This window comes from Quercus suber, unplaced genomic scaffold, assembly GCF_002906115.3.
Source record: "Quercus suber isolate HL8 unplaced genomic scaffold, Cork oak 2.0 scaffold_848, whole genome shotgun sequence".
NCBI lineage: Eukaryota > Viridiplantae > Streptophyta > Magnoliopsida > Fagales > Fagaceae > Quercus > Quercus suber.
Window position 1 is genome coordinate 101,242 of NW_027070278.1, and position 10,548 is coordinate 111,789.

At 32.3% G+C, this 10,548-nt stretch overlaps 1 protein-coding gene across 1 annotated transcript; it reads right to left on the reverse strand.

The window, feature by feature from the left end:
* Nucleotides 1–6,431: 6,431 nt before the first annotated feature.
* On the reverse strand, nucleotides 6,432–10,020 carry LOC112021828 (uncharacterized). The gene is made up of 3 exons (XM_024054397.2): nucleotides 9,612–10,020; nucleotides 9,143–9,229; nucleotides 6,432–6,835 (listed from the first exon to the last, which is right to left on the reverse strand). Exons 1-3 carry the CDS (start codon nucleotides 9,819–9,821, stop codon nucleotides 6,788–6,790), a joined length of 345 nt encoding a protein of 114 aa, XP_023910165.1. The 5' UTR covers nucleotides 9,822–10,020; the 3' UTR covers nucleotides 6,432–6,787.
* Between the last annotated feature and the right edge of the window lie 528 nt (nucleotides 10,021–10,548).

A 10,548-nucleotide genomic window follows, 5' to 3' on the forward strand; every position in this document is an offset into this window, starting at 1 on the left:
TGTTTAAACATTCACTAGGAGAACACAATGTAAAAGTGAACAATTTTTTTTGTCCAAAATGAAGAATTGAATCACATCCAATGGTCAAGACTTTGTCTCTTTATGTGAGTGTCTTTGCCTCAAATATTTCTAAGTTGGAAGACTACACAAATAATAATGGAGACCTCGGTTGTGGAACACATCCAATGGTCATCATTCTAATGGTAATTGAATGGTAATTCCAAAATCTGTAAGTGCACTATTGCTTTGAGTATTTCCTTAATTACAACTTTTTTCGAAATTGTTTTTGTGCTTCGAAGTTCTGATCATGGTGTATTTAGATCATTATTATTATTATTATTATTATTTTATGTTATGGCCATTGTCATATATGGCAGGATTTTTGTTGAAGCATTTTAATATTAAATAATTAAAATGAATAAATGTTATAACATAATGTAAAGATGTGAGAGATGAGGAGTTAGTAAAAAATATTAATCCCACATTGAAAAGGAGAGATATTATTTTATTCTTTTAATTGTGGTGATTAATGGGCTAAAATGTATTGACTCAGATATTGGGCTAGATATGTGCGCAAGAGGGAGGTGAAGAGTGGAGATATCGAAATTAGAAATGAAAGAATCTCCTTATAGAGAGCGAGCGTTGCATCTCAGTCCTTAAAAGTTTTGGATCCACTGACAATTTATTCACCAATACGTTTAGTTGACCTATTTCAATTGTGGATGTTCAACTTTAAACAAGAACCATTATCAACCACATGTTGCTAGGCCTAATGATATATTACCACTACTATGAAATGAATGCTAAAAGGTTCAAGCCCTATTTCTACGATAACAATTATTAGGGTAATTATCTAAATTTGATAGGCTTACCTTTGTGAACAAAGCTTGTATCATTGTAACATGCCATTCCCTAATTCTTTTAATGCTTTGCTAGGACTACTTCTGTTGCAGATAATGGACTTTTGCTACTAATACAGTAATACTATACAACCCCCCTTGAGTAGTTTCCGGGCCAATGAATCTAATGGAATGTTGCCTAAATTCTATCTTATGCCACCCACACTTTGTTTGGACTAAATAAATTTGATTTACGTTATCCAAGACGTAATCCACCGTCATTTTTCAAATGCTGAATAGATTACAAAACCCAGCAGAACCCTATCGCAGCCAAAAAAAAAAAAGAAAACCAAAGTGGGCATGACCAGGTATCAGCGAAAGAAGCTAAAGAAGGATCTCCCAACAATAAGAATATTGGTCAGTGGATGAGTTTCTTTAAAGAATATTACTTTATTTTTTGACCTACATCAAGATAATATTAGAAAATCCAAAGTGGGATTATATAATGTAATTGATTTGACAATCAGAAGGTGAAAGAATTTTTACTCGTCAACTTTTTGAACTTAAAAGGCCTGAAATTTCCTTTTTTTTTTCTTCATAAGTATGTATTGTTTGCAATAATACATACCATTTAATTTTTTTTTTTAAAGATTTTATTGGGAAGTACTAATTGTGCTCAACCAGAAAATAAAATATCTAACAATGGCAATTGTTATTCTTGCTATCAACATATTAACTTCGATTGAACATTTTTTAATGAAAGTAAAATCATACCAGTAGCAACAATAATTTTCATTAAAAGAGTTTAATCTAACAACCTTTTTTAGTGAAACTACTATTTTTAGCACTAAAGAAAGTGAAAGTAGTGAGAAGAACATGGGATCCCTAAATTTACTGCTATCCATCTCATATTCTTTTACAAAAAAAAAAAAACTTGAGTCCATATTAAACCTCAAACACAATTTCGTTCTATTTAAATGGGCTGGAATGTAGTTTGTTACTTTTAAAAACTTTAAGATTTAATTTGTTACATCACATTTGCAATTTTCAGGTTCAAAATATAATTTCCTCTACTTCTGGGGTGTTGGGATAGGGGGGGGGTGGGAGGTTGGTGGTTGGTGTGGTGATGACTCCAAAAAGATCTTTGTACTTTTCCCCTTCCTAACTTTTTTTTTTTTTTGGTTATGATTGCTCTTCCTAACTTGTGAGGTCATTTGTTTGGCTGAATTGCTTTGCCCATCAAGTTATTCTTTGGTTGTATAACCTAGAAGATATTTGGTTTAAAAAAAAAAAAAACAAAAACAAAAACAAAGCATGATATTAAGAGTGTGCATCTAATCCACCAATCTGACGAAACCGACGCTTTGAATTGGTTTTTGTGAGTTGGGTTGAAATTTTATTTTGAGTATTAGATTCGGGTTTATTGTTCTTATTTCTATTTTTTAACTCATTTATTTGATCTATCCCAACCCACCACACACACACACACACACACACATATTAACCTTATTTTAATATTTTAGTTTAATTCATTTTTGGTATTTTGAGAATTAGATTAGTTTCGGAATATAATTTAGACATATTATGTGAATTACAATAATTTATTAATAAAAAAACTTAAATAGTTCATGAAAATCTTTTTTTTTTTTTTTACAAGAGATGAAACGTTGAAGTATAACACGATCTTAGCGGGTTGGGTTGAAAAAACCCTCTAGCTCTATACCCAGCAATCATGATATTAAATATGCTAGAATTATTCATTATTTTAATACAAAATGCAACAAATAGTCAATTTTTCTTCTCTAAATGGGGAAAACATTAACAGCAGCCTTCTATGACTACTGGTGCACCACCCACACATTTTGTCCTATTTTACACAGTTTGTAGATGAGAGAGAGAGAGAGAGAGAGAGAGAGAGCACATCAACATATTCTTTACACTTCAAACTCCGTGCCCTCTAAGTGAAGTCACTTCCACATTCTCAAATCCTTCTCACTTCATTCTCAAAGTATCCGCATGCCAAACTTTTTGACAAAGTTTGTATTCACTCCTTTTCCTTCTTTTTTTTTCAACTTAAACATAAATGCACAAACACCGTCCCACCCATCGCAAGTCCACGCAATATATAGAAAAATGTAATATAAGTATTTTATAAGAATATAATGTAAAATTTATAAGTTAATTAGTGTATTTTGAATTCAACAATAATATGTAAATTAAATAATTATTTTCAATTTTTATAAGCTTTATATATATGAAAAATGTAATATAAATATATTAAAAAGATTTTTTTTTTTTTAATTTCATGATCAGTTAACTAATTTGAACATATCAAAGAATATTAAAAAAAAAAGTACATCCTCATTTCATGGAACACATTTAATTTGTTATATTAAGTTTAAATTATTATATAAGTTTAGAATTGTGACATTTTTTTTTTCAAAAATAAGTATAATGTCTACATTATTGAAATTTGAATTTTAATGTAATCTAGTGAATATTTATCATTTTTATTACTTTTTTAAGGCTCATATCTCTAACTTCTAATATCTATTTTGTTTATATTTTTTTAACCCAAAACTAAAGAGTTTGGCACAAATAGAATAAAATTTCATACTTTCCAACATAAAAATTAAGGAAAAAAGAGAAAAAAGAAGAATTTTTGAGCCCCAAACTGAAAAAAGGCAACTTAAAAAAAATTCAATTTAAGACCCAATTAGTCCAAAATAATTGAAATAATCAAAATGAACCAAAATGCTATGATGATATGACTTAACAAGAGCGTAATAATTAAATGTTACTGTTCATCTTTTAGATATTATATAAATGTCTAGCATGCACCACTAGCAGCAATACTTAAGCATCAATTCAATTTGGTAACGATTGCTGTCTTTGACAATGAATCCAAATACACCCCCTCCCATGAATATGTTACACAACTACATACTCTCATTGACAATTCACTTATCAAGTGAACTAGCAGCAGTACTTAAGCATCAGTTCAATTTCGTAACGATTACTGTCTTTGACAATGAATCCAAATACACCCCCTCCCATGAATATGTTACACAACTACATACTCTCATTGACAATTCACTTATCAAGTGAAAATATGTCAACTGAAAAGGGCTATGTACTCATATTCATCAATAAGTCCAAAAAGACAATTATACCAACAGGAAAAGTAATCCTTGCATAATGAGTTGGATTTGCATTTCCAAAAAATATTTCTGAAACATCACCAACCAGTCTTTTTTGGTTCTTCTGTAAATAAGCAAATATATTTTCCACAAAAAAAAAAAAAGAAAAAAAAAAGAAAAAAGAAAAAAAAATCAATTCCCAAACAACTCATAGAAAGACATATTCTAAAAATGATGCAGGTTGAGATTTGAACCTTGACCTTAGAAAGAAACCTGACCCCAAGATCTTTAATCAATCACAAAATCAACTTGACATAATTACAACTTATTGTTTAACATCGATCACCATAACCGTTTTCTTCTCATGCTAGATTTTTTGGACATCCGGAACAAACAAGAAACTAGTGGGCGAGTTCTTGTGTGTATACTGCCATAAGCTTTCCAGCAAAATGGATTCATTTATCCTTGGGCAGGAAGCAATTGAACTCCCAAAATTGTAACATTTCTGCATGGCTTTGGATTGTGCATGGGTAGGGTTCTTATGTCACAAGCACCACATATGGTATGATGCATCAGAAATGGTAAGCGAAAAGGTATGATTGGGGCGCTTTTCACAGCGGCAGTAGTATTGGTTTAAATAATTGGGTTTTGAATTGTGTCCATGTGAATGTTGTGGAAGGTCACTTTGGATACAACACCAGAGCCACCCTGCCATGTTTTGATCCAAACATCAGTAGAGTGTTTGATGATTGAATCCCTCACCGTTTGAAATGCTGGCTTGGGATTTATCTCTGCTAAGACTGCCAAATGCTGCATAGGTGCAAGGATTCAGTCAGAAAAAGGGACAAGTGACAGATTTTTTGCCACTCAATTGAGCAGAAGTGGATTAAAATTTGTGCAAATTGATCCCTAGATTTAGACTGGTAACCTCTGAATTTTATACTACAATGAAGAAAAGACAAACAATGAAGTTTTCTACTACATCACATTCTATTAGATAACTAGAAGTGCATATAAACCCAAAAGTGATGACCCTTGGGTGTTGGTATGGTAATGGTAGTAATTTTGTAGGTTGACTTTTTTACAACTTGCAATTTTAATGCAGACTACATTTTCAGCAAATAAAATTAGAATCAAGCAATGAATGACCTAATTCTATGACTTTGGCTGCATGTAACATTCCTTATATCCATATTGCATTCCAACAAAATCATCACCTGCATGGAAGGTATAAACCCAAAAAGTATGAACTGTTTAGAATAGTAAATACATAGGGAAGACAAGAACTAGGATTTGAGAGCTTGTGGAATAATATGCCAGTTAATATGAATGAATTGTATATTTTCAAATTATTGAATTCCATCCGTGTTGGGACTATCAACAAGTGATTTTATGCTAACCAATTCTAAATGGATATTTTGAAAATGATCGAATCCAAAATAAACTCAGGGCTGATCTTAGCTCAAGTCCCCTTACTTTCAAATCAGAACTAGAAGCAAAACTTATGGCTGGCAATAGTTAAAAACTTCAATTAAAGAATTTCTATAGAGTTTAACACCCAAAATTAATTTCAAGCTACTTTTGTTTGCATCTTAAAGCATTATCAATATTTATTCCATTAATATAGGATGTTAACATTAATGAGGTATAATTATAAATGCTCGAAAATGTATTAAAAACACAAGAGCTTGTTTAGACCCTCAATTAAAAATTACAGCTAGATTGCTTTTACTCTAACTTATTTAAGTGCGGAAACAAGAGTAAATGAAGCGCAATCAACAGATACTACTCTAGTGCATAAACATGAACAACAAACAATAAAAGTAAAGCACAAGAGTAAAAGAACAGAGATGCAAACACAAAATAACAAGATGATGTGTTATCAAAGAGGAAACTGAAAAACTCGACAAAGAACCTCTATGCTGCTCTCCAAGTGGTAAATCGATCCACTAGACAATAAGTTGGGATACACGAATAGTAAGAGATCCTCCAAGCCCTCCAAACTCCTACTCTAATAAGGTTTCTTGGAACCATGACTTGTCTAGCTTTTCGGATCCCACAATATGCCCGATTGCATCCGCCAAGCCTCACCGACTTCTATTGGCAAATCCCCAAAACTTCCCAAGCTCCAAAACACTCACTACACTCTGAAAATGTGTGAGTTGTATTTGGGTACAAATTTCCTCTCAAGGTATGATAATGAAAAAGGGAAGGAGAAGAGGCTACAATGATTTCTCACTAAGTATGAGTAGCTCTCTCTTTAAAAGATGGGTGTGTGTGTTGTAGAAAACCTATCTATGATTTTTCTCTTTGAATGACCTTCTTTACATTTGTGGGTAATGAGGGTATATATAATATGAGTGAAGGGTAAGAAAGTCATACTTAAAAATCCTATAGGCAGAGAGTTTTGCGGGTATCTCGCGTGAGACACTCGCGAAATCCTCCAGATTGGCATGACTTTTTAGCTATTGGCATGTGCTTCTCACGTGGCTCTTTCGCAAGTTTGCTTCTAGCAAGATAGTTGCGAAATCTACTAATTCTTCATTTTATGCTTGATTCTTCACAAACTTAATACTAAGCCCAATACAGTAAAATCCCACAAAATACAAGGAACAAAATTAAAGCAATTACAACACTTTTTATCATGGAATAAAGCTAACATATAACATAGTTGTAAATCACAACTTTACAAATTAGAAATAAAAAAGGCTCAATTTGTAGTGCCTGCCATGAATATTCCACCATTTCTCTCATCCGCCATCTATAAGAACAACCCTGTGCAATAACATCACTTGATACGTATGAAGATTAGACTCTCTTGCGTACTACTTTTTGGCGACCATGCTTCAAATCCATCTGGTGCCAAAAGAGTTCCATCAATCTTCTCATTATCAAGCCAAAAAGCAAGTTTTTCATCTCAAAATCAACCAACAGGCTTAAAAATAAATAAATAAATAAATAAATAAATAAATAAATAAAAACTCAACTTTTAACTATATTACTAACACAACCAGAAGGATAAGATGGGATTTTCAAGGCCCCTTGAAAATTGTAGTTTGTACCATGAAGGAATGAATATTTGGGTGGAACAAGCATTGCAAACCTTTTGGCTTGGCAAGCACTACTTCAAGCATTCTTGAATGCTTTGGAGTCATAAATAACACCATCCACAACAGCAATGAAAAGTAAATTGAAAAGAAATAATGCACGGATTCATGTGCCTCAGCTAAGTATTCCTTCTCATGGATTAGATTGTGTTCCCCTTTTCATAAGTATGAGAAGATTGATTTGAAGATATTTAACTACTATAGAACAAATTCTCTTTATAATAGAGTAGGACTCTAAACACAGCACACTGAAGTACAAGCCAATTAACTTAATTTGACTATAAAGGACGATGCCGGTTAGCATCTCAATCATTTTAAACCAAAACTTGGATTTTAGACAGATTTTTGTCTCAATCATTAGTCTTAAACCAAAATGATATAGGTGAAGCAATACCTGTATAGATTTCTTTGTCAAGCAGGACTCCACACAATAGGAATGCCATGTAGTAGCTTAAACCAATGAACCGGAAATATATAGGACTTCATTTTTACTTATTTGGAAAAGTTAGAGGAAATTAATTTTTTAAATTTACAACATAATAGAGATACCAAATATCCAATGGATAATGAAAAATGCATTTTTTTTTCCACAGAAACAGAGAATGAACATTTTTGTAGAGATACCAAATGCCACTTCAATATGGAAGCAATGAATTTATAGGTGCCTTGGGTTATGCATTTACTTTACCCTTTTAAAATAAAAAAATAAAAAATAAAAAATAAAAATGAAGGATTCCTAGATTACATTGATAGTATAAATTAACATCGTCTTAGTCCACATGATGAGATTGATATGGAATATTACAATGAAATCATCTTCCTTGAGACATGTACACTTTCTGTTTTATTATGATATAATATTGAACTTCATGTTGATTTTAAAGGATGACGTTAGACTATTTTTTTTATAGTCAATAGGAAGTAGACACCAAATGTATTATATATATATATATTGTGCACACAACAAAATGTTTAAAAATGAAGAGTGTAGTGGTAAAACCTACAGGCTGCAAAACAACAGAGTATCAGGAATTATGAAATTGTTCAATGGGTAAAATAATGAGCCCATTTGTTTGAAGATAATTGTGTGTGGCAAAAATTTAGGAGAATGAAAGGAGTTAGATTGATTACTCATTGATTGGGGGTAGCACACATCTACAATTGCATACCGGTTTTCCAACAGTTCCACCAAATAGAATTGAGAGTAAAGAATCTAAAGATACAACTAAACAAGGAAAATAAACGTACGAAGAAGAAAATGAAAAATTAAATGCTCAAAAGAGACAGAGAAAATAGGTTTTATTATCAGAATGCAATAGTTGAATTTTCAAAATATTGATCCAATAAAATATTATCTAATGGTGTAACATCCAAAAGTTACACTAGGTGTAACTTGATCCTTACTCTAAAGCAATTACTTCAAATTGAAAATATCAAATAGCAAAGCATAAAGGCAGACAATAAAAGCCGTGTCCAATTAAACACTACCTCGTCAACCATTAGATCAAACATTTGGCTCTTGGCATCACACTACCAACATCCTAAACTTGGCTCAGGGTCTTGTGAATTATGTGAAAGACAACACACCATAATTTTAGTTACCTATGAATGGATATTGTCAGAACCATACCCATGTAAGACTTAAGGCCAACTACATAAGCACTAGGACCATCAAAGAAAAGCCAAATATGCAAACTAAGCAAGTTGATCAACCACAATATAAGCAAAAATTGATCTTAAAACAGAAGATGAAATTAAATAAATCAGAGCAGAGATAATTAATAATAATTTTTTGTATTTCCTAGTCAAAAGCTGTAAGAGGAGTTAAATCTGATGCTCTACAAAAAAATTCTCAATATTCTTACCATTAACACTTCAATCTACTACTTTATTTTAAAGCCAAAGAAAAAACAAATAAATCAATTAATAATAGAGTAATATTTTGGCAACGTAAATGTATCGTACACAGTATTTAATACATATAGGTTACTACATGTGCTCCAAAATCAGCTTCAAAACGAACAAGAAAAAGATAATGATAGGGAAAATGAATTACCTGCTCAAAACCAAGCATAAGATTTGCCCACTCTATATCCCTAGTAATCAACAAATTGGACCTAGCAAGAAGGAGTGCAACCTGGGCCTAAATAAATCACAAAATTCCAAGTGAAACATTATTCATATGTTACAGATAGTGGGGTAAAAAGATTAACTTTGAACATTAAGATCTTGAAAAAAAAACTTCAAGGCAACCTCAACCTTTCCCATGCTTTTTGCCCTTTGTTCTTACAGGGATTTCTCTAAGCTAATTTCTTACTCCACACATGCACAACCAGTATTTCAATTTTCACAAAAATAGCAATAGTATAATAGCAGCAAAAGCACAATGAGCAAGCTGATGTATTTGTTAAAGATAATGACAGATGGAGCTACTAAACAATCATAGCACAACAATTTAAATAATAATAAATCTACAGATTAATTCTAAAAATAACAAACTGACAGCAACACTAAACCCAACTCACCTCCTCTGGAGATTCTGGCTCCAGAAAAGCTGAGTCAGATTGGCTCAGAGGTGGTTGATTCAAAACTGGTTTGCCCTTGTCCAAAAAATCCTGTACTGCAAAGAGGTGGCCCCGAATACCATCTTCCATATTCATGTTGGTTTTCATATGCTGTACCACAAAAATTTCCATACTTAACCAATTATCGCCATCTTTTTCCCAATTTTTCATTTTCCTATCGGCAACCCAAAGCTATACAAGAAAATCTGTGTCCAAGTGATTATCATTTTCAACGCTGTGTCCATACTTACGAGACACAGCTATCTTTCTCTGTTTCAACCAAGAGGCATTTCTTTCTAAACCACACAAGATTTATTGCCAGAACCAACTTTTCTTGAAAACCTATAGTATTATTAATCGGTACACTGTTATGACGTCACCACCAATAGTAAAAGTATTTGCCCCTAGCATTACCATGAGGCCGTGACGTGTTGCTGTTACATGACATTCAGTTCGATCTATTTATTGTCTCTTTAGCATGGTTTTGAAATTCAAACCGGACCGTACAGTCCAACCGAATTAATCGGAAATCGTTCATCAAAACAGCTTTTTTACCTTCCAAAACCGACATATGTAGAAAAAGCAGCGAACCACACGAACCACGGTTAAACTTGCCGGTTTTAAGAACTGTGGGTGGTTCTCAAAGGTTCAACTTCAAGTCAAATTTTTTTTTTTTTTTTGATACTTACAACCATTGTTGAAGTTTCTGAACCATAGTGAGATGTTCTCACCATTTCTTCTTCTTCATTTTTCTTCTTTGTCTTTCTTTCTTTCTTTTTTTCTGCGTTTTTGCATTTTTGCTCTTTCTAAAGTCTACTGCCTATTTGCGGATGATGAAGATTGTTGGAAAATATGGCTAAATAAAATAAGTTTTGATTCAACAATACAAACCCTAAAA